The sequence below is a fragment of the Schistocerca gregaria genome, chromosome 7, assembly GCF_023897955.1.
Source record: "Schistocerca gregaria isolate iqSchGreg1 chromosome 7, iqSchGreg1.2, whole genome shotgun sequence".
Taxonomy (NCBI): domain Eukaryota; kingdom Metazoa; phylum Arthropoda; class Insecta; order Orthoptera; family Acrididae; genus Schistocerca; species Schistocerca gregaria.
The window spans coordinates 401,610,410-401,636,028 of record NC_064926.1 but is presented as its reverse complement, the minus strand read 5'-3'; the positions used below and the strand labels follow the sequence as shown (position 1 = coordinate 401,636,028).

Here is a 25,619-nt window from a genome sequence, read left to right as displayed (position 1 = left end):
GGTCGCACCATTCATTCATATTGTTTCCTACTACTGTGCAGAACAGCGCCATATTAAAAATAGAGAACTGAAGAAATCGGTAATTGCAGAGCACAGCCTCACAAACAAACATAAAATATTGTTCGATGAAACAAAAATTCTGTCCCATGCCTCCACGTACTGGGATTCTGTTATTAAGGAGGCTGTTGAAATAAGAATGAGCCAAAATAACTTTAACCGCGATAGCAGATACCATCTGAGCTGTGCATGGAAACGAGCGCTTGATGCAGAGAAGCAGCAGAGACGTTCCTTCCAAGGTTTACGTTCCAACAGAAGCGGTGGTGCCATTGGTGCACACACTGACACCGTATGCGACAGCAGTACGTAATCACCGACCAATCACAAGCCAACCAATCAGAAGCTGTCCACAGGATATAAAAAAGGCTACCACAGCAGCAGTGAAGACAGTCAGTTGCTCCTGATGATGACAGTGGAGGTAGTTGTCAAAAGCTTGAGATTTTATCCCAAATTGACATGACAAGAAATCCGAGAATGTTTTACATATAAATGCCATCACGAAAGACTTTGTTCCCATTTCTTTTTCTTGTATTATCTGTTCATTTGTTTTTTTCCTTGGGTCTACAATTTTTTCTTCAACCACCCTCCAATCCCATTCCTATCTAATGATGCAATTCCACTCACCTTGGTCTTATCTACTAACATCCTGCCACTTATAAGTTATTAAAATTACAAATTTTCTCAAATAGCAACTACACACTTTCCCTTAACATCCCACGCAGACAGTCTTCCCTTACAGGATATTGTGGGCGACTTTTCCTGCATGGTCAAATCTTGTCAGTCTCTTTTCCAAATCTTTCCCCTCTACTGAAGACCTCTGCTCCCCAAAGCTATATATTTCATGTCTTTCTATATACTTCCATCTGCTGCCACCATGCCTATTTCTATACATTCAAATAAAACATTTCCAGTTTACTGATCACTTTTCTTAATATCTAAATCTTAATTTCAGTATTTAATTTTTATGCCCATGGCTCAGTGGTTTGCACAGTTTAGTGACTAGTATTCACCACAGATAATAATGACTGATTACAGCTACAACTGAATAGTGCAAAAGAGAGATTATTTAAGATGTTTTATACTTTGCACCTAACCTGTGTGAACAGTACTCAGTGCCAAAGACAACCAACTTGTCATACAATATAGGTTTGCAACTGGTGTTTACTTACTTCAAGCTGTTGAGGTTGTGTGCCCACTGGCAAGCAAATGGACAAGCACAGGCATGTACGGGCAAACAACTAATAAGTGCGTAGTCTAGTAGCTGTGCCATAACATAGGTGATCGTACTTCATTGCCTGCGTGCTTCGGGCACGGGTGGCCAAGCAACTCGTGCATCCACACAAAGTAATACTGTTGTCTGTTGTGTTGCCTACACTACTTGCTTCTGCTCAGAGGCATGATTAGGGGCAGACGAGGAGCCCATGCTGCAGTGTTGGAACAACATAATTTACTTAGCTATATCTGGAAGGATGGGCTGTATTGCCACATGCTCTGGTGCCATCAGCATTGTGTACACTTAGCATCGCTGCTTGGCATGCTGCTGGTCGTTGCTTCACACATTATTTGTTATTTATTATTTATCATTTCTGGAAGGTTCTTAAAATATATTACATTTGAAATGTTTGCATGTATGCAATATTTAATGGTTGTAGGAATATTAGCTCTTTGGAACATTTGTTGTTTGAATATATAACTGCACTCACTGTCCAGAGATCAGTATTGTCCTGACAGTACATCAGTGTCAGTAATAAACTTACTTTCATTTCTAACTGTTGTGCTTTGCTGACAAACCTGCCTTTGGATTTGGATGCTAATGAACCTGCCTTTGGATTTGGACTTGATTGTGATTTTGACATGACATTGTTTGGTGGAATGGGTATCCTCAAGGCATCTACATCACCATTGCTTCAATTAGAAAATGTAAAATCCTCAACTGCACAGACAGGCACCAAATGCAAGCAATACATCAGTCCCACAGTCTGTATATTCAGGAGACCGCTGCACGTCAGACACCCACCCGTGATTTCTGGAGATACTGGTCACAACCTTACAAAACAGCTGAAAGGATTTGACTGAGTTGCCAGATGTATGACATGATGTGTTTGGCAAATGTGTACTTTTACTTGGATGGTACAGCACAGCAACGGTTCATACACAACGAAAAGAAGCCGAATAGCTCGGAAAAAATTCCCTGCTGAACTGAAGAAAATATTTAGTGACAGTAGATAGTAAGTCCTTTTAACAGAAGAACAATATCAAAGAATAGGGTTCAGTGTCATGGTGTAATGACAGTCATTGATAAAGAAAGTTTTGACAATTTACAGCCCTGTAAACCCCAATATGACAGGCACCCGCAAAATCTCACAGTTGATGGCAGGAGTTGCAGAGGACATGTACCAAACTCTTCTGGTAAAGAATGTCACAACAACAGAACAGTCATCGAGTGACACCAGTGTATCTAGGAAATCCACAGAAAAGAGGAGTTTGGGAGAACCATCATGACCTTGCTCCTCTCATATGCCAGAGAGTAAGAGAAAAGATACAGTAGAGTAAGGCAGCCAGAAATGTTGAACTGAGTTCATAAAGTAACCATAAACATAAGGACGTAACAGAGAATGTTGAAGAAGACTTGTATCAATCTTTCACACCAAACTCCATCAGTCAAATGTGCGATGGAGAATCGACTCGGCCAACTTGGTCTTATGCCACCACCATCAAATGACAACCCAGCATATAATCAAAGTGGGTATGACCAATTCCACAACCAAGTAAAACATCCCATGGAAGGACAGACATCTGAAGGATGGAAGACAACACACTGCTCTGTTTTCACTGTGGAAACCCTGGACATGTTATACGCCACTGCAGAGGTAGAAGACAACACGCTCTAGCCATTCCCTGTCACTCTACAGATGTACCAGCCACTTACCTATGTGCTGAATTCAGGAAATCTAAATCAGGTGGCCATTTATGGAAGTGAGGCAAAGATAAAAATCCTTCATGGATGAAAGTTACAGAGGTGACAGGATATCCTGACAGCCAACCAGTTTGGGCACTAATCAACTTGGGATTCTTTTTCTATGATTTGAATGCTTATCATCGTCAGCTAAAGAAAATTGTGTTCTGTCATACAAATGTGATTGTATAGAAGGTTGCATATGGGGAATATATCCAGCCGACAGGAGCATGTATTGTAAGAATAACTATCACTGACAGACCAGAGACATTCAAATCTGTCATTTAAATGGAATGTAGTCATGGTGTTACTCTCAAAGGGGCTTATAATGGGCTTCACAAAAAATTATAGGTTGTGGAAGACAATACCTCCAGATCAACGAACCTGTACCAAACAGCACATATAACAGCAGTCACAACTCATCCCTAAGGGTCTGTGTGCAGGGACAACCAAACCAGTCCAGGGAGGGTAGCTTAGTGTCACTGAAGAAGAATCATGCTCCACTACCACTACCGACAATGCAGGGGTGGAAACTACTATTGAGCTGCCAGCTGACAGAGGAACAACGCTGATGATCACACTGCTTGCTTGATGCAGCACTGTTTGGTGTCAATGCCCCCACATGCTACAGACAGCATGGCACAGCTTTTGCATCACACACAGAGTGCTTCCTGCACAACTCACAACTTCTGTGACTGTGTCCTGCCTGCCCAATGTCCCATCTGTGCAGGAATCAATGCCACTGCCTTCGCTTTCTCAGATTCTGACAATGCTTCCTCACCTCTGGCCCAAAAACTGCCAGTCCACACGGCCCTTCCTTCCTGCCTGTTGCCAGCAATCCATCTCTGACCTCCAGGCCCTACTTTCTTCCTCAGATATTTTCTTTTTTCTTTCTCAATAGACACATTCACAGCATGCCATCTGCTTCATCTCCACCCCACTCTGCATCATCTGCCCCCCTGGTTGCAGGTGCTGGTCATCTCTGATTGTGGTCATGTCCTGAGCCCTCCCCCTCCCAGGCATCTTTCTCTCTTTGCAGAGAGTCAGACTCTTTTTGCAATAGATTTCTTTTTATGAAATGAGGACACCTTTCCTAATGTAGTAACCTGTATATTGATCATTATTTATTATGTATTCAATCAGTTTACTACTTGCCATTATTACTCACTTTTTGTCAGAAGGAATTTAGTAAATGAGCTCTGTTCTTCCTTTATGACCCACTAAAATTAAGGGGAGTTTATGCACACTAAAGTAACTGAACTCCTTTACCTGTAACTGCAACTGTTAGTAGGTGATTTAATGGGCATCACCCACATGTTAGTAATATTCACTCTATCCTATTTTTTGAACGATAGTCTGTAAATCAAAAACAGCTAAAAATCACAGGTCCATATGGAGTGTGACTTTCAAACAAATACTCACTGTATGCAATAGTAAAGAAAAGAAAATTCTTTTAATCAGCACTTCGCAATGATCTAATGTTATGGTTAAATATAACATATTCTGCATTATCTACATCTACATCTACATCCATACTCCGCAAGCCACCTGACGGTGTATGGCGCAGGGTACCCTGAGTACCTCTATCGGTTCTCCCTTCTATTCCAGTCTCGTATCATACGTGGAAAGAAGGATTGACGGTATGCTTCTGTGTGGGCTCTAATCTCTCTGATTTTATCCTCATGGTCTCTTCGCGAGATATACGTAGGAGACAGCAATATACTGCTTGACTCTTCGGTGAAGGTATGTTCTCGAAACTTTAACAAAAGCCCGTACCGAGGTACTGAGCGTCTCTCCTGCAAAGTCTTCCACTGGAGTTTATCTATCTCTTCCATGCATTCTACCAAGCATACAGTAAACTGCAACTCCATATGTTATTCCTTATTTGTAAAATTGGTGTCTTCTTGTGGTACAAGGATGTTAGACAGAATAATTCATGTTTTTTATTATTATTATTTTTGTTGTTGTTGTTGATATGTGAGGAATCTGGACTGTTAATGAACATACAAAAATAATCATAACCAATCACTTTAGTTGGTATTTCCATTACTGACTAAACAAAGATTATATGTTGTGTCTGTATGCATTTTTAGTTTAATTCAGGTTATATACAGTGTTTTTAATCCCAATACTTTTCTGTGACCACTACCAGAAAGTGGATCAGACTGCCCAACAATTTTTTACAAATTTGGTGTCTTATTAATTTATGCAAACACACTTGATGAGAGGTGTATAATTTGCCAAAATGTGTAATGGAACAATCAATAAAAGCGACTGTTTAAAGTGATTTGTGCTATTGAATTCAGGCCAGTTTAAAGCAAGGATAAGTGAGTAACAGTAAGTTTCCCTCTACAGAAACTGAAATTCCTTACCAGCTGCAGCAAGTGTGAATGTGATGGCTAATATGATGCAAAACATTGCCACCAAAAGTATAGTGTGTGTTGCCATAATAGAATATATCTGAACCCTTCAATCTTTATCACCACCATGACTAAACGTAACGAGGGAAGTAAGTGTTGCGACTATTGTGTGCGATTTACTTCTGGTCTTCTTCTTTTCTAGTGATGAATCTGTAGCTTGTGATTTCATAATTTATTCTTACTGCCCACAAAGCTTACTACCGTCATTTACTCCATACAATTTTCTTTCCCTCCTGTATAATACAGATTTATCTGGGTTACATGTGATATATTGTTAACCATTTCTCATAACTTCGGGTTTGGCATTGTACATTTTACAACATTTTTTAATAGTTTATAAAAGGATGCATGTATTCTCAATATCTTCTTGCAGTAGAGTCTTCTATGTATTTAGTATCCACACTGAAATGTTTGTTTCAGGGGCACAGAGATGAGGATGTGTATTATCAGACGGAGCAACTGTTCTCACTTCTGTATTCCCCTTTCATCAGTCCCCCCTTTTGTCTCTCATTTATATTCCACCCTTTAAGTTTTATGACACACACAAACCTTTCAGTACTTCCACACAAGCAACTTGCTTTGAGTTCCCTTATTATGTTAACTAAATCCACAGCATTTTCAAAATAACAAAATTAGTAAAACTCAGGGGATAGTAGAATTACAATTAACAGAGGCTTAATAAGAATTTATTTTCACTTAATCTACAATATGACTGATGAGGGATTAATGGCAGTGTTGCACACATGGGTACAGATATAAAAACAAATTTCTCACATTTTGTGCTGCAGGCAGTGCTTGAATAATACTATTTAGCGGAGCGTACAGTATTTGCTCTAGAAGTTTATTTTTATTAAGTAGCAAATTGTAGAAGCCTACATAAGAGACTAACAAATATAACAACAAAAATAATCAATTATTGACAAAATAATTTAAGTTGATAGATAAAAAATCTAGCAATCACCAAGTGGCGGCAGAACACAGACACCAGTTTCTCAGAACTCCGCAGGTGGGAACCAGCACAACAACATCCACCTGGCCTTATTTTATATTAATTTCATCCGTCTCAGTATTTTGCTTCACTCCATTTTAGTTTTCTACATCTGTCATTGTCTTACCATTTTTCACTGCTCCCCTACCACCTCTGTTAAATACAATGCACTTAGCTTTTCACTCTTATTAACTCATAGATGATGTTTAAGCAGTAATCTCTGCCTGCATATTACCCTGTCTTCGACCTTTAAGCTCTCAGGTTTTCATACCTTGTCCAATGCAGTCCCCAACAGTCATTACTTCTCATTCCATGCAGTAAGTCTCTTCTGACCTGCTGTTCTGGGTGACCTTCCCAAAATCTACCCCTTTTCCTAGACCTCTCCAGTCCTTTCCCTTCACCCCTCTTCTTTTCCCTTTAACCATTCTGCCTGAAGAAGAAGTCACTGGCTCCAAAAGTTTGCCAATTACAACTGTCTTTTATGTGTATGTTCTGCCGCCACTTGGTAAGTAGATTTTGTTATCTATCCAGTTAAATTATTTAGACTAACGAATGCGGTTTTTATCACTGACAGAGCTTTTACTATTTCTTTCATCTATCCACAAAGTTTTAATTACTGAAAACACTCTTTTGGGAGATGCATTAGAACATGGAATGGCCAGTGAAAATTCAACCAAGGGTCTAAAATGTATTACGATAAACACACATTGCAAAAAAAAAAAAAAAAAAAAAAAAGAGTAAAATTTTCTTTCTGTTTTTCACTGACACCAACATTACAGTCCAGCAGTTTACCTTCACGCAGATTACACAACAGCACTCATCAAATAGTTCTCCCTTATCCATAGTAAAGTTCACGACACTAGATTTTACAAAACTAAGCAATTCTTGAACACTAATACAGCTGAAGGTTTTATATAGGGCAGTCCACTCCATCAGTTAAAGAATTACCAGTAATGTTCACGTCATTCACGAATCCATCCAATGCAGGTACCAGAGAGAGCTGGTGATGTGTCACTAGCCCCTCACTTTTCAACTAATGTAACTATTGTTTTGCTATATGGGAATATCCAGGATGGAACGTAACAGTATTATGAGAAGGAAAGTTGCTACTCACCATATAGCAGAGATGCTGAGTCACAGATACGCACAACAAGATGATTTTCACACTTAAAGCTTTCGGCCAATGGCCTTTGTCAACGCACACACACACAAGTGCAATTCACACACACCACTGCAGTCTCAGGCAATTGAAGCTATACTGCGAACAGCAGCACCAGTGCATGATGGGAGTGGTGACTGGGTGGGTGAAAGGAAGAGGCTGTGGCTGTGAGGGGGAGGGATAGTATGGTGGGGATGGCAGACAGTGAAGTTCTGCAGGTTGGGATGCGGGCAGGGGAGAGGTGGGGAGGGGTGAGGTAGCGGAAAAGGAGAGAAATAGAGAGAAACAAATAAAATAAATAAAAAAAGACTGGGTGCAGTGGGGGATGATGGCTGTGTAGTGCTGGAATGAGAGCACAGCGAAGGGGCTAGATGGGTGAGGAAAGCGACTAATGAAGGTTGAGGCCAGGAGGGTTACAGAAATGTAGGATGTATTACATGGAAAGTTCCCACCTGCACAATTCAGAAAAGCTGGTGTTGGTGGGAAGGATCCATATGGCACAAGTTGTGAAGCAGCCATTGAAATGTTTGGCAACATGTTCAGCAACAGTGTGGTCCATTTGTTTCTTGATCAGAGTTTGTCAGTGGCTATTCCTACAGACAGACACCATGTAGGTTGTCATGCCTACATAGAATGCAATTCAGTTGTTGCAGCCTAGCTTGTAGACCACATGACTGGTTTCGCAGGTAGCCCTGCCTCTGATGGGATAGGTGGCGTTAGTGACTGGACTAGAGTAGGTGATGGTGGGAGTATGTAGGGGGCAGCGATATCTTTCCAGTCTCCCACCACCTCCCAAAGCCCCACCATTTGGCCACAGAGAAGCATTCCCCTCATAGCTCAGTACCACCCAGAACTGGAGCAACTGAATTACATTCTCCACCAGGGTTTCAATTACCTCTTGTTGTGCGCACTATCCTTTCCAACCCTCCCACAGTGGTATTCCACCGTCCACCGAATCTACACAATATATTCATCCATCCTCACACTACCTCTCCTCCCAATCCCTTACCTCATGGCTCATACCCCTGTAGTACACCTAAATGCAAGACCTGTCCCGTACATCCTACCACCACCACCTACTCTAGTCTGGACACCAACATCACCCATCCCATCAAAGGCAGGGCTACCTGTGAAATCAGTCATGTGGTCTACAGGCTAAGCTGCAACCAATGTATTGCATTCTAAGCTACAACCACTGTGCTGCATTCTATGTACGCATGACAACCAACAAGCTGTCTGTCACCATGAAGTGCCACCGACAAACTGTGGCCAAGAAACAAGTGCACCACCCTGTTGCTGAACATGCTGCCAAACATGATATCCTTTATTTCAATGACTGCTTCACAGCTGGTGCCATATGGATCCTTCCCACCAACACCAGATTTTCTGAATTGAACTTTCCCTGCAATACATCCTATGTTCCCATAACCCTCTTGGCCTCAACATTCTTAGGCGCTCTCCTCACCCATCCAGCCCCTCCCTGGTCCAACTCCAGCACTACACAGCTGTCATTCTATCACCAATCCACTGTTTTTTATTTATTTTATTATTTCTTATTTATTTCTCTCCTTTTCCACTACTTCCCCCCCCCCCCCTTCCCTGCCCCCCTGCACAACCTGCAGCACTGCACTCTCTGCCATCCTCACCATACTATCCTTCCCCCTCCCTGCCCCTGTCTCCTCCTTTCCCAACCCAGCTGCCACTCCCATCATGCATCTACATCTACATCTACATCTACATGACTACTCTGCAATTCACATTTAAGTGCTTGGCAGAGGGTTCATCGAACCACAATCATACTATCTCTCTACTATTCCACTCCCGAACAGCGAGCGGGAAAAACGAACACCTAAACCTTTCTGTTCGAGCTCTGATTTCTCTTATTTTATTTTGATGATCATTCCTACCTATGTAGGTTGGGCTCAACAAAATATTTTCGCATTCGGAAGAGAAAGTTGGTGACTGAAATTTCGTAAAAAGCTCTCGCCGCGACGAAAAACGTCTATGCTGTAATGACTTCCATCCCAACTCGTGTATCATATCTGCCACACTCTCTCCTCTATAACGCGATAATACAAAACGAGCTGCCCTTCTTTGCACCCTCTCGATGTCCTCCGTCAATCCCACCTGGTAAGGATCCCACACCGCGCAGCAATATTCTAACAGAGGACGAACGAGTGTAGTGTAAGCTGTCTCTTTAGTGGACTTGTTGCATCTTCTAAGTGTCCTGCCAATGAAACGCAACCTTTGGCTCGCCTTCCCGACAATATTATCTATGTGGTCCTTCCAACTGAAGTTGTTCGTAATTTTAACACCCAGGTACTTAGTTGAATTGACAGCCTTGAGAATTGTACTATTTATCGAGTAATCGAATTCCAACGGAGTTCTTTTGGAACTCATGTGGATCATCTCACACTTTTCGTTATTTAGCGTCAACTGCCACCTGACACACCATACAGCAATCTTTTCTAAATCGCTTTGCAGCTGATACTGGTCTTCGGATGACCTTACTAGACGGTAAATTACAGCATCATCTGCGAACAGTCTAAGAGAACTGCTCAGATTGTCACCCAGGTCATTTATATAGATCAGGAACAGTAGAGGTCCCAGGACGCTTCAGTTTTACTCGATGATTTGCCGTCTATTACTACGAACTGCGACCTTCCTGACAGGAAATCACGAATCCAGTCGCACAACTGAGACGAAACCCCATAGCTCCGCAGCTTGATTAGAAGTCGCTTGTGAGGAACGGTGTCAAAAGCTTTCCGGAAATCTAGAAATACGGAATCAACTTGAGATCCCCTGTCGATAGCGGCCATTACTTCGTGCGAATAAAGAGCTAGCTGCGTTGCACAAGAGCGATGTTTTCTGAAGCCATGCTGATTACGTGTCAATAGATCGTTCTCTTCGAGGTGATTCATAATGTTTGAATACAGTATATGCTCCAAAACCCTACTGCAAACCGACGTCAATGATATAGGTCTGTAGTTAAATGGATTACTCCTACTACCCTTCTTGAACACTGGTGCGACCTGCGCAATTTTCCAATCTGTAGGTACAGATCTATCGGTGAGCGAGCGGTTGTATATGAGTGCTAAGTAGGGAGCTATAGTATCAGCGTAATCTGAAAGGAACCTAATCGGTATACAATCTGGACCTGAAGACTTGCTCGTATCAAGCGATTTGAGTTGCTTCGCAACCCCTAAGGTATCTACTTCTAAGAAACTCATGCTAGCAGATGTTCGTGTTTCAAATTCTGGAATATTCCATTCGTCTTCCCTGGTGAAGGAATTTCGGAAAACTGCGTTCAATAACTCCGCTTTAGCGGCACAGTCATCGATAACAGTACCATCGGCACTGCGCAGCGAAGGTATTGACTGCGTCTTGCCGCTTGTGTACTTTACATACGACCAGAATTTCTTCGGATTTTCTACCAAATTTCGAGACAATGTTTCGTTGTGGAACCTATTAAAGGCATCTCGCATCGAAGTACGTGCCAAATTTCGCGCGTCTGTAAATTTTAGCCCATCTTCAGGATTTCGCGTTCTTCTGAACTTCGCATGCTTTTTCCGTTGCCTCTGCAACAGCGTTCGGACCTGTTTTGTGTACCACGGGGGATCCGTTCCATCTCTTACCAATTTATGAGGTATGAATATCTCAATTGCTGTTGCTACTATATCTTTGAATTTGAGCCACATCTCGTCTACATTCGCATAGTCAGTTCGGAAGGAATGGAAATTGTCTTTTAGGAAGGCTTCTAGTGGCACTTTATCCGCTTTTTTAAATAAAATTATTTTGCGTTTGTTTCTGATGGATTTGGAAGAAATGGTATTGAGCCTAGCTACAATGACCTTGTGATCACTAATCCCTGTATCAGTCATGATGCTCTCTATCAGCTCTGGATTGTTTGTGGCCAAGAGGTCAAGTGTGTTTTCGCAACCATTTACAATTCGCGTGGGTTCGTGGACTAACTGCTCGAAATAATTTTCGGAGAATGCATTTAGGACAATCTCGGAAGACGTTTTCTGCCTACCACCGGTTTTGAACAAGTATTTTTGCCAACATACCGAGGGTAGGTTGAAGTCCCCACCAACTATAACCGTATGAGTGGGGTATTTATTTGTTACGAGACTCAAACTTTCTCTGAACTGTTCCGCAACTGTATCATCGGAGTCTGGGGGTCGGTAGAAGGAGCCAATTATTAACTTAATTCGGCTGTTAAGTATAACCTCCACCCACACCAATTCGCACGGAGTATCTACTTCGACTTCACTACAAGATAAACCACTACTGACAAACACAAACACTCCACCACCAATTCTGCCTAATCTATCTTTCCGGAACACCGTCTGAGACTTCGTAAAAATTTCTGCAGAACTTATTTCAGGCTTTAGCCAGCTTTCTGTACCTATAACGATATCAGCTTCTGTGCTTTCTATTAGCGCTTGAAGCTCAGGGACTTTTCCAGCGCAACTACAACAGTTTACAACTATAATTCCGACTGTTCCTTGATCCAAGCACGTCCTGTAATTGCCAAGCACCCTTTGACATTGCAGCCCATCCCGCACTTTCCCGAGGCCTTCTAACCTAAAAAACCGCCCAGTCCATGCCACACAGCCTCCGCTACCCGTGTAGCCGCCAGCCGAGTGTAGTGAACTCCTGACCTATTCAGCGGAACCCGAAACCCCACCACCCTATGGCGCAAGTCAAGGAATCTGCAGCCAATACGGTCGCAAAACCGTCTGAGCCTCTGATTCAGACCCTCCACCCGGCTCTGCACCAAAGGTCCGCAGTCGGTTCTGTCAACGATGCTGCAGATGGTGAGCTCTGCCTTCATCTCGTAAGCAAGACCGGCAGCCTTCACCAAATCAGATAGCCGCTGGAATCCAGAGAGAATTTCCTCAGATCCAAAGCGACACACGTCATTAGTGCCGACATGTGCCACCACCTGCAGCTGGCTGCACCCTGTGCTCTTCATGGCATCCGGAAGGACCCTTTCCACATCAGGAATGACTCCTCCCGGAATGCACACGGAGTGCACACTGGATTTCTTCCCCTCCTTAGCCGCCATATCCCTAAGGGGCCCCATTACGCGCCTAACATTGGAGCTCCCAACTACCAGTAAGCCCACCCTCTGCGATTGCCCGGACCTTGAAGGCTGAGAATGATCCTCTGAAACAGGGCAGGCGGCTGCATCTGGCTCAGCCAGAGACAGTGCCTGAAACCGGTTTGTCAGACGCACCGGGGAGGCTTTCTGATCAGCCTCCGGGGACGCCTTTCGCTGCCTGCCACGCCTTGGAACGACCTCCCAATCAACCACAGGCGAGGGCTCAGCCCCACTGCGGGCAGCAACCGGGGCAACCACAGCGGCAGACCGATCTGGGGACAGACGGGATGAGGTTGACATCCCCGTGATACCCGAGTCCGGCTCCCCACAGTGGTGCCCATTGGCAACAGCCTCAAGCTGCGCGACCGAAGTCAGCGCCGATTGCAGCTGTGAGCGAAGGGATGCCAAGTCAGCCCTCATCCGAACACAGCAATCGCAGTCCCTGTCCATTCTAATTGATGTTTAACAACAGTTACTGAAACACGAGTCCGTGCCTAGATAACGCAAGCGGAACACACAAAGAATGTATCAACTAACCTGTACAAATGCCTAACGACTGCGCTACAATCTGCTGAATTTACGATTACAGTAACTAAAACTCGAAATTGCACCTCCTATACGAAACTCACACGCAATTTAAATAAGAATCTAAGAAGTAAACACTAAAGCGCGATGCTACAACTGTCAAATACTATAATACGCCCGAAATATATGAATTAAACAATGCAAGTACCCAAAAACACGCAAAGAAATTAATTAAACTATCTAACAAATAAGTAAGCTAGGGTTATACGACTTGCTGCAGCGGCTGCTTATCCAACGGCGGCAGGGAGCACACTGACTGGCCAGCCGACACTGGCCGTTCACAACAAAAACAGAAAACAGACGACTACGCGAATTTGCACTATTCAGGTACTAAGGCGCGATGCTACAACCCTCAAATACTATAATATGCCCGAAATATATGAATTAAACAATGCAAGTACCCAAAAACACGCAAAGAAATTAATTAAACTATCTAACAAATAAGTAAGCTAGGGTTGCACTGGTGCTGCTGCTTGCAGTGTGGTTTCAGTTGCCTGAGACTGCAGTCCTGTGTGTGAGTTGCATTTGCATTGAGTGTGTGTATCTCTTGTTGACAAAGGCCATTGGCCGAAAGCTTTAAGTGTGAAAATAATTTTCTTGTGCCTATCTGCGACACAACATCTCCGCTGTATGGTGAGTAGCAACTTTCCTTCTTATAATATTGATTTACTACATATGTCAAAAATCTTTTGCCTGCAACATCAGTTACATTTATATTTTCTTTTTCTATGCACAGAATACTGTTGGAGAAAATACTGGAACTAGCTTGAAGAAACTGAAGAGTGATTAAGGAGAGCACATTTTTTGAAGGGGGGAAAAATCTTCAGTGACAGGATACTTTTTAAGGGATGAGAAGTAGGATTCTAATGTTTGGGAAATATCAATGACAATTTAAACCGCTGGTAGAAGCTATAACCATCTTATTTTACTCCAGCCTAAGAGTTTCTTGTATTCTACTTCAGTGAAGTCAGAGAAGGATTTTAGTTTCTCAACAAGTGGGCAGTACAGACATAGAAATATTGGCAGATTTCATTAATAATTATCTGTATATCAACTAGTGTGCAATCTGTGCCAGTTTGGACAATGCCATGTACAATATGAGCAGAACACCCTACATCAATCAAATTATTTTCAAGCTTCCACTGCAACTTAAAATAAAATACTGTTTTAATCTTTCCATTTCTTTACTCCATAATTGCTGTGTGTATCGCCAGCAGGAACTGTCACATCATTTCTCTTAAGATTGAACTTCTCCAGCATCTGTAAGACATACGGAGTCAAATGCTCCGCACTCCCACAACCAAAGTTCACCAACTACGACACTCTCATTACAATGCCTTTATCCGGGTGGTAAAATCTAACGACTAAAGGGCTAGTTTGAAGTTTATGTGGGTGGAAGAATCTGTCATCACTGAAATTAACTTTACTGCTTTCAGTTCCTTCATTATTTTAGAAAATGGCACAATCACATTCATGATCACTAATTTAGTTTTCATTTATGAGCATGAGATTTAATGCATTACCTCATTGAAGCTGTCCATGGACTTGAAACTCTGGTTGACTATGTGGTACACAAATAAAGCTTCTTGGACCAGAAGTTGCTTATCCATGTCTGAAACTATCTTCTGCAAAAAGCAGTTATCAAATTTTGATCTTGAAGAGCTAACCCGGAACTCAGCTTTATGTTTGTCAGACTTCATATGAGTTACTAGGTCAATGCGCATTCCATGTCCAGTGCCACATTTTGGACCACAAAACTGCACACACAGCATTCTTCTCACTTCTTTGACTTAATGGGAATTCTTGCAGTGCCTTACTGTTTAGTTTACACTTGCATTTTCCCACAATTAACATAAGCAATATTAATATAATCAGAGTCCCTGCTGCAAGTACTGGGAACACTAAACTACTGTACACAGTACAACACACTGAAGTTAGAACACATGCACCTGTTCACACGATCACAGTAACATCAATTTTCTGAAACAATTAATATATTGTCACTGTTGCATTTCGAAATCTGTTCTGTCGTCTTATTTTCTCTTTCTGTTTTTGCCAGTAGTTTCACTTTGTATGTTTGTGTGTCTATCGACCTACCAGCACTTTTGTTTGGTAAGTCACATCATCTTTGTTTTTAGATATATTTTTCCCACATGGAATGTTTCCCTCTATTATATTCATATCAATATATTATATGAACTTGACAACTAAAACAGTTCGGTTTTTTCATGCAAATGACACACAATACCAATGTTAAGAAACTTCAGACAGACAAACCATTGTATCAGAATAGGTAATAAGTGTAGAAAGGGAAAAAGTCACACTAAGAGGGTTTGGGGACTCTGGGACATTTAATTAAAAACTGAGACTGTCCTGGAAACACTGAGACAAATGGGAACCCCAGGCTTGCCCCACACATTTTCCCAAATTCTTCACCCCGTCCTCTCCCCCACCTTCTACCTTCTACACATGTGTCTGCTTGGACAACCATTCATTAACAGGCGATGTTAGAGAGAGAGAGAGAGAGAGAGAGAGAGAGAGAGAGAGAGAGAGAGAGAGTGTTAGGGGGGCAAGAGGAAGAGTGGGGCAAGGGGTCACACACGCATGTGTATGTGTACTCTAACTCAAAAAAGCATTCATCCCAAAGCTAGCAAAGATCTCATTATTAACATTACTATAAACTGCACTTACTTAAATGCACTGATTCAACAACTTCTGTCATTTTTTCTGAAATTTGTTCACATGAAACAAAGTGTCTTCTTTGAATATTTTAGATTATTGAAGCCAGCCAGGTAGTTTACTTTTTGCTGCTGTTTCACAGTGTGCATGCTTTGCAAGAAGTAATAAAATGGCAGTGTAAGTAGGCCATTACAATGCTATACAATTAGTCTGGTGGTTGATATAACTTAAATTTTTGCTATATCGCAGAGTGAATGACACAGTGGAGCCACGTATGCACACAAGCACTTCATGCATGCAACCACACATGCCACACATCCTAAAACAAACAAACACACACACACACACACACACACACACACACACACACACACACACCACTTAGCTATATGCAGCAACATGGTAAAGTTGAATGTGTTGATGTGCAAGCCAATATACATATAAGCAAAATTCTGGTTGAACATTTACTGTAATATTGTTTTTGGATTTTTCTCTGCAGATAAATGAAGTCCAAATTCATTCATGAAAATGAAGCAGTGGACTTTAATGCTTTAAAGTTACATTAATCAGTAATTTTACCCTACTTTGTTAGGAGTTTACTTTTGTTTACTAGCAAATACAAAAACTAACAGACATCACTACTTTATGAAGCAGGATGTAGTGCAAAAAAGATTAATGAGCAAACTTTGATTGGAAAAATGTTTTGATATACTATTTCACTGTCCAAAGATTTGTGTAATATTACTGTCAAAGTAGAGAATTTTTTAAAAAAAATTTTCATTTAAATTGTATCAAAAACTACCTGAACTTTGATGCCTTGCAGTGTAATCTGCCCAGTTTCTTGATGTCAATAATTATATAAACAAAACTCACCTGAATGGTAACTTGAAGCTTGAACCAAGGCTGCTTATACTTGAAGTTACCCCACCAGATGTAACCGGAACGTCAACAGGCATTGTTGATGATCGTTGCATCGACTTTCCTTGCACAGAGTGAGCTTCTCCCTCTCCTTCTTCTAATTCATCCTCATCTCCAACTTGAGAACTTTCTTGAGTAAAAGTTGCACTACGGGACACACCCTGAGTTCGTCCCCGACCACCAAAAAGCACAGGACCTCTCTCACTATCTGACAACTCTAACACAACTGTTGCAGCGTTTGAATTATACTGAGATGCACTGGAATGATCTTGAATGTTAGGCGGTTCTGGTGACTCTGTGTCTTGGGGTATGTCATCTTCCATATGTAGAGCGCCAAGGGGGTCATTCTCCGTAACAGGTGTCCTTACAGGTGAGGTCTTCTGGGAATGAGCAGCAGAATTCTTACTAGGAGAATCTAGTGGTCCATTTACATGATTTGGGTCACACTGAAAATTCTCTCTTTCCTCCTGTGTCTGATGCGTATTACTTGCAGTAGTTGCAGAGTGTAAAACTTGGGGAGTTTTATTTACCATAAAGGAGGACGAATTCTTAATATTCTTATTCTTCACATTATTGTGATAATCAAGAAGAGAATCAGTGCTGCTTTTCTTAAGACTGCTGTCACTGTCTAGCTTCTTCATACCTACACGATCCCACATTTCATTTCCTACCCGACTAACTTTTGAACCCCAGGCAGACATTAGTTTACCAAAGTGTTTGGGTGTGTTACTGCCAACAGAGTCCAAATCATCAGTACTGCCAGCTGAACTTCGCTCTTCCAGATGTTCTGACGACGATTCCCGGCTTTGACGCCGTAATGTTAGGCTGTTTCTACGACCAAACAGAGCCCTGCCAAAATATACAACACAAAAATTAAAAGAAAATACTGCATGGATAAAAAGACTACTACAATGGTTGATGTAATTTACCTGTTTGGAATGACTTTAGAACTTGGTGATTTTGTAGTTCTGGGAAGTTCTGGAATTGAAGGCACATTATTGGTGTTGTTATGAAGTTCTGCCTGAAGACCAAGTTTGTCCAAAATTTGAGCATCATTGGCAAAACTCTCTGACCTGATCAGAAAAAAAGTAGAGAATAATTTGAAAACTCTAATTACAAAAAGCTACTTCTTAATGTCTATTGCGATCAGTACTCCACACTGACAAGCACAATAATGTAACTGGACAATAAAATATGCAATGTGTGACCATAACTGTAATGTAATATCATGTGTCAAACAGTAAAATTACAAGCAGACAGGATGGCTGACCAGTACTTAATCTTTAGGAAGCACAGTTCCAACACATGAGAGTGACACATTTTAAAGTGGAAAAAACACTATACCTAGGTTTTTGAACTGATAATTCCTTCCTCAGGAAGGAGAGAGGGATGGGTCAGGGATGGTTAGGAAGGAGGGACAGGTCATCTGACCAACAGACTGAGATAAAAACATTTCTTGTGAGGACAAGGGATGGAGGCATCAGAGAGAGTAAAAGATTAAAGACAGTATATTCGTAAGCATTGTGCCAGCTTCAGTACAGTGATGAATTAATCCATCTTTATGGATCACTCTGATTGTCTATCATCCCTTGACTGAAGTTGGCCCACTCTTTATCAAGTGTTTTCAGTCATCAAAACTAGACATGATTGTATCACTGGGAATTCCGCAATTGTTCTTTAAATAAAATATGGCGGTTCACTCATCGATCACTATTCTTTATGTTCAACTACCGGTTTTGGGCTAGCTGTCCATCTTCAGATCATATATTGCAGTTACAGAGTAAGATGTCCGTTACTCTGTAACTACAATATATGATCTGAAGATGGGTAGCTAGCCCAAAACCGGTAATTGAAAATAAAGAATAGCGATTGAAGACTGAAACACCATATTTTGTTTTCAGTCAGTCTCTTTCAAAGTCTCTCGTTTCATCTTTGTCTCTCCTGTCCTCACAAAAGGAGGGTTCCTCAAACGCAGAGGCTGAGCTAACAGTACCATACGTTGCTGTAGTTTTTTCTACTTTTAAGTGTGTTCTTGGAACTGCAGCTCAAAGCGAGTACTGCCTGGCCAACCATATATCTCCTTTAATTACTCTATATTTTGTTACAGATAATCATGAAAACGTCGTACTACACACTTCAGCAAAAAGTTTAAACTGTTCTATTTCTAGTAAGCAGTACTTACAAAATTTGGGTTTTGGGAAACAGGTATCGACAAAAATGTAATACGACTCCTTCCTGTGGTCACCTAGACAAATTTCAGAACTTGCACACAGACTGCAGCCTGTCTTAATTTATTCATTTGGGCTAACACAAAGACAGCTTACAGCATGGTACTTCAGAGTCCTTCAACACAAAGTTAAGCCTAATACCTCTTACCCTGGAGTGCACCACTATCAAGATACAGCAACACATGACGAACAGATTACGCATTAGTGCCAATAACACTATTTTTATTACATTCATCACTAATCACCACAAATTAATAGAATTTTTAAAATTAAGTAGCAGTAAAGTATATCAGAACATAGAAAATAGTCCACGGACAGTACTGAAAGGATAACATTTTTTATACTTATTTAAAGTAAAGGACAGAAGTTTAAGCAAACAGATCTCTAACTAACTTTATAGAGTTGAAAATTGAGTGCAAGGTGCTCACAAGTTTTGAAATAAGCTATGTAACAAAAGATGTAATGGAATGAGACACATTCAAATGAAAGCAAAGTTCAGCACAAAATGCGTCAAAGATTTAAGAGGGTCCTAGTTGGTGTACTTAATAGTCTTACAACTGGAAGTCTTTCATGTGTTATGACAACATTAGTGCAAAGGAAAACAGCTGTTCCTGAATTAAGGCTCTGATAAACAAACAGTCAGCTCCCAGCATGGCAGAAGGAACTGCTGCCTGTCATGGTCAGTGACGAATAGACAACGAGCAGGGTTCAGTATTCAAGTAGTTAAATAGTGCTTCCTCTGAGTATATTTGTAGCCATGCAGCTCAAACACTGAAAGTACTTTGTTGTGTCACAATGTCAATGTCACAATTTGCACATAAGACTAAGATTAACTGAAAGAAGTAGGCACTAAGAAATGAAGTGTCAATTAGCAGTAACTTTAACATCTATAAATAATAATAATAATGGTTGTAGTGGGTGGTTGTGGTGCTGTCACTATCAGTTGAGAAAATCTGCTCTCATACAAGTATACACATAAGCATGGAGATACCATAGTTAAATAAAATGATTAAATTGATGTACAGCTTATGCCTTTTTGAATTGCGAGCAAGTTGCCAAATCTGAAACGCATTAAAACAGTAATCTTATCTATTTATAGAAGATTTTAAGTAACAAAGAATATACACCGAAGGGCAATAACTCAGATGTCACTAGCAATCCTTAGACTTTATCTAATGTTATGGTAATCAGACGTGAATTTGACTAGTGTGTAGCACCCATAAGTCTGTTGATACTTGCAGTCTGAGGTTTGTTGTTTGTTGATATCTGACACAATGAATAGAAAGTTAACTACAGAACAGTACACATTTGTTTTGCAAATATGGTGGAAACATGACTCTAATTAAAGTGATGTTTTGTTTGCAGAGCACTTTCCAGACATCCAGCCTCCATTAAAATTAAAGATTTGAAAAGACTGAGTTGGTAGTGGAGCTTTGATATTCAGGTAGGCCAAAGTCTGTTACTGCAGAAGAGAATATTAACACTGTTGCACTTTGTTTACGCAATCACCTAATTAAATCCCAAAGACATGCATCCAAGGAGTATGGAATAGCAAGAACAAACCAACAAAGTATTCAGAAAAAGCAAAAATTAAGATCACACAGACTTCAAGGGCTAAATGTAGGTGATCCAGACAGGCACAACGAATTCTGCTATTTGTGCGCAATCAGGCAAGAAGTCGATACCAAGTTTTACAAAAACATTCTTTTGAAGTGGAGAGTTTAAGTCAAATGGCAGAGTGAACAGACAAAACTGTATCTACTAGGATCCTACAATGGAGACAGAGTTAAACTCTCTTGGCATGAGTTTATGGGTTGGGATTTTCAGTGATGGATTCCTCAAGCTTTATTTTTTTATATGGACTGACAATTCTGTAAATTAACTAGTTATGATTCATGATATGTTGATAGAACTGGAAAATAGTCAACTTTTGAAAGCCTTCACTATCCTCGTATACCACAGTCTGGTTATAGTCTCGAATATACTAAAAGATGAGGTTTATTCTGCAAAGACTTGTGATATTGAGCATTTGCAGGAATGAATCCAATCAAAATTTGAATTGGAAGCTTTGTGACAAAATTTATAAACCAATGTTGAAAACGAAAATGTGGAAAGTTTGCTTAGCACAGCATGGAAACTACTTTGTATCTTTTGTAGGTTCACTGAACTCTTCATGTATTTCTGTGTAGATAATAAATTTTTATTTTCATTTGGTTAGTATTACTGCAGCAAACACATTTTTGACGACTGGCTTATGACCCACCCAGTACAAAATACACAATATTTAAATGGCTGAAAAAGAGGGCATGTTCTTTGTAAAATTGCACGTTAACAGTTGATGGGAAGAAGAAGAAGAAGAAGAAGAAGAAGAAGAAGCAGAAGAAGAAACATAATTGCTCCATTTCAGTACACTGAAAACTATAGCACTGCAGAATGGCAATTTCTCTTGCTACAGTAAAATTCAATGAGACAATATTATTAAACATAACTATTTCCAGGCACCTATTCTGAGGAATTCTTGTTATGTAATGTCATAATTTCTCACTGTATCTACAACAAGCAATTTTCAGTACTATGTGCATGGCTTTGTTTCATTATTATGCATTATGCATACCCACATACCTTGGTACAAAGAAAATTCTTTTTCAGCAGATATAAATACAATCTAAATATAAAAATGCAGTAAATGAAGCAGGCAAAAAGGAATACAGACGTCTCAAAAATGAGATCGACAGGAAGTGCAAAATGGCTAGGCAGGGATGGCTAGAGGACAAATGTAAGGATGTAGAGGCTTATCTCACTAGGGGTCAGATAGATACTGCCTGCAGGAAAATTAGAGAGACCTTTGGAGATAAGATAACCACTTGTATGAACATCAAGAGCTCAGATGGAAACCCAGTTCTAAGCAAAGAAGGGAAAACAGAAAGGTGGAAGTAGTATATAGAAGGTCTTTACAAGGGCAATGTACTTGAGGACAATATTATGGAAATGGAAGAGGATGTAGATGAAGATGAAATGGGAGACACGATACTGCGTGAAGAGTTTGACACAGCACTGAAAGACCTGATTCGAAACAAGGCCCCCGGAGTAGACAACATTCCATTGGAACTACTGATGGCCTTGGGAGAACCAGTCCTGACAAAACTCTACCATCCGGTGAGCAAGATGTACGAGACAGGTGAAATACCCTCAGACTTCAAGAAGAATATAATAATTCCAATCCCAAAGAAAGCAGGTGTTGACAGATGTGAAAATTACCGAACTGTCAGTTTAATAAGTCACAGCTGCAAAATACTAACGCGAATTCTTTACAGACGAATGGAAAAACTAGTAGAATCCAACCTCGGGGAAGATCAGTTTGGATTCTGTAGAAATGTTGGAACACGTGAGGCAATACTAACCCTATGACTTATCTTAGAAGCTAGATTAAGGAAGGGCAAACCTACATTTCTAGCATTTGTTGACTTAGAGAAAGCTTTTGACAATGTTGACTGGAATACTCTCTTTCAAATTCTGAAGGTGGCAGGGGTAAAATACAGGGAGCGAAAGGCTATTTACAATTTGTACAGAAAACAGATGGCAGTTATAAGAGTCAATGGGGCATGAAAGGGAAGCAGTGGTTGGGAAACGAGTGAGACAGGGTTGTAGCCTCTCCCCGATGTTATTCAATCTGTATATTGAGCAAGCAGTAAAGGAAACAAAAGTAAAATTTGGAGTAGGTATTAAAATCCAGGGAGAAGAAATAAAAACTTTGAGGTTCGCCGATGACATTGTAATTCTGTCAGAGACAGCAAAGGACTTGGAAGAGCAGTTGAATGGAATGGACAGTGTCTTGACAGAAGGGTATAAGATGAACATCAACAAAAGCAAAACGAGGATAATAGAATGTAGTCGAATTAAGTCGGGTGATGCTGACGGAATTAGATTAGGAAATGAGACTCTTAAAGTAGTAAAGGAGTTTTGCTATTTGGGGAGCAAAATAGCTGATGATGGTCAGAGTAGAGAGGATATAAAATGTAGACTGGCAATGGCAAGGAAAGCGTTTCTGAAGAAGAGAAATTTGTTAACATCGAATATAGATTTAAGTGTCAGGTAGTCTTTTCTGAAAGTATTTGTATGGAGTGTAGCCATGTATGGAAGTGAAACATGGACGATAAATAGTCTGGACAAGAAGAGAATAGAAGCTTTCGAAATGTGGTGCTACAGAAGAATGCTGAAGATTAGACGGGTAGATCACGTAACTAATGAGGAAGTACTGAATAGGATTGGGGAGAAGAGAAGTTTGTGGCACAACTTGACCAGAAGAAGGGGTCAGTTGGTAGGACATGTTCCGAGGCATCAAGGGATCACCAGTTTAGTATTGGAGGTCAGCGTGGAGATTAAAAATCGTAGAGGGAGACCAAGAGATGACTACACTACGCAGATTCAGAAGGATGTAGGTTGCATTGGGTACTGGGAGATGAAGAGGCTTGCGCAGGATAGAGTAGCATGGAGAGCTGCATCAAACCAGTCTCAGGACTGAAGACTACAACAACAACAACAACAACAACAACAACAACAACAACAAATAAATCTTTCTCAAGCCAGATTTTCATTGAATAAGCAAAACAGAAGATTAGAAGAAATAGTTCTCACAACAGATTAGGTATTTTGTTTCCCCTCGGATCTGTTTGTATGCCTGCCCTTTCAAGGGAAAATAGTTTTCTGTGTGTATGAAACTGACCAAGAAGAACAGGAAGATTATGGTCTATCAGACCATACATGTGGGAAATGATACTGTACTGGAAACATGTACTGACTAACAGGTTGACATATTTTAGTTGGCATCTTAGTACAAATGTGAAACTTTGCTCACAAAAGACGGTGCTGAATCAAAGCACAGAAATACGACTACTTTTTGTTGTTTTACATAGCAAGGGCCTTCAGGGATATAGGAAGCATTCAGATTCTCATTTTGTTTTTATACAACGACTATCTTCAGCATTTGAAATTCTTAGAGCACTTGACTTATTTTTGTAGAGAAGACTTTTTGGCCTCTTTCAACAATTTCATGCCACACCTCTTGGTATTGATTAGTAGTTAAACATCTTTCTGTGAGTTATGCTCATTAATAAACAGGTCTCCTTTTGCTTTCTGTGTATTATGCTTTCAACACACAAGTTTTGGTATTCATTGTAAGTATCTCAGTTTCAATACTGGCTACCATACAAATAAAGAATGTGCTTCACTTTCTCTTTTAACCAGTTGTACAAATAGAACTACAGGCTCTTGATGAAAATAACAAAGAAATGTATCATTCTTCACACTATACTATCCTAGTATTCTTCTAGTATGCTTCTCCAGTGCATATACCTGAAGATCTACGATGATTCATAACTAGCTTCAAGAGCATATATGGGCAATTCAGTCAGACTAAAAATACCAAAAAGCATGCTCAGCCTGCTCTGAAATCACTCTGATAGGGTATGATGATATGATCACCAACACATATTCAAAACACATACGAGATCTGTTCAAAAAATTCCAGAACATTCATAATTCCGTGCCAATGGTGTGTTGGAGCAAAATGCAGTTGAGATCACTGTACACATCTGTGTTTAATGTGTAACTGCCGGAAGTTTCGTTGTTTTAAGTCTGTTAGTTATTGCTCAGTGTCATATTGAGTAGAACGCTGAACAGTTTGTGCGCAGTTCGCGGCTTTCGGGATGGCAGAGTTAGAGAAGTGATGCGTCTGCATTAAATTTTACATGGAACTAAAGAAAACCTTTACAGAGACACACCAAATGATGCAGGAAGCCTATGGTGATGAGTGCTTAAGCTGTACTCAGTGTCCGAATGGATCACAAAGTTTAAGAATGGGCGGATGGAAGCTAAAGATGACCCTTGTTTAGGGCACCCTTCGATGTCTACCAATGACACATGTCATGAATGTCAACAAAATTGTGCATGCCAATTGAAGATAAACTGTGTGAGAGAATGCAGAAGAATGTAGAATTTCAGTTGGATCATGTCATGAAATCCTGACACATCATTGCATTGCCACAGAGTTTGTACCACAGCTCATGAGTCGAGACCGGAAAGACGTTTGCCTCACAATCTGTGATGAACTTTTAGATTGTGTTAATGAAACCGAGATGTTCCTTACCAGAATCATATCTGGTGATGAGGTGTGGGTCTACAGTCATGATCTTGAGAGCAAGGTTCAGTCTTCACCATGGATCGGGAAAGGTTCTCTAAGACCGAAACAAGCTCAACACATCATGTCAGATGCCAAAGCGATGCTGACAGTTTTCTTTGACTTTGAAGGATTAGTTCATCATGAATTTGTGCCACAGGGACAGAGTGTTAATCGCTGGTGCTATTGGGACGTGTTGCGACACCTGCAAGAAAATGTGAGAAGGAAATGGCCAGAAATATGGCAAGATAATTCATGGCTCTTGCATAACGATAAGGCACCTGGACATTCATCATTGTGGATGTGTGACTGCCCAAAAAACGAAATCACTGTGCTGCCTCATCCTC

At 40.7% G+C, this 25,619-nt stretch overlaps 1 protein-coding gene across 4 annotated transcripts in view; it reads right to left on the bottom strand.

Annotated features, from left to right (window-relative positions):
- The window catches only part of LOC126281424 (DENN domain-containing protein Crag), a 292,659-nt gene that overhangs the window by 118,880 nt on the left and 148,160 nt on the right, over positions 1–25,619 (bottom strand). For all 4 annotated transcript variants that reach the window (XM_049980371.1, XM_049980368.1, XM_049980369.1 and 1 more), the window contains 2 exons: positions 17,799–17,942; positions 16,825–17,718 (listed from right to left, as the gene is read on the bottom strand). In XM_049980371.1, the coding sequence (XP_049836328.1) occupies positions 16,825–17,718; positions 17,799–17,942 (1,038 nt within the window). The remainder of the gene's footprint in view (positions 1–16,824; positions 17,719–17,798; positions 17,943–25,619) is intronic.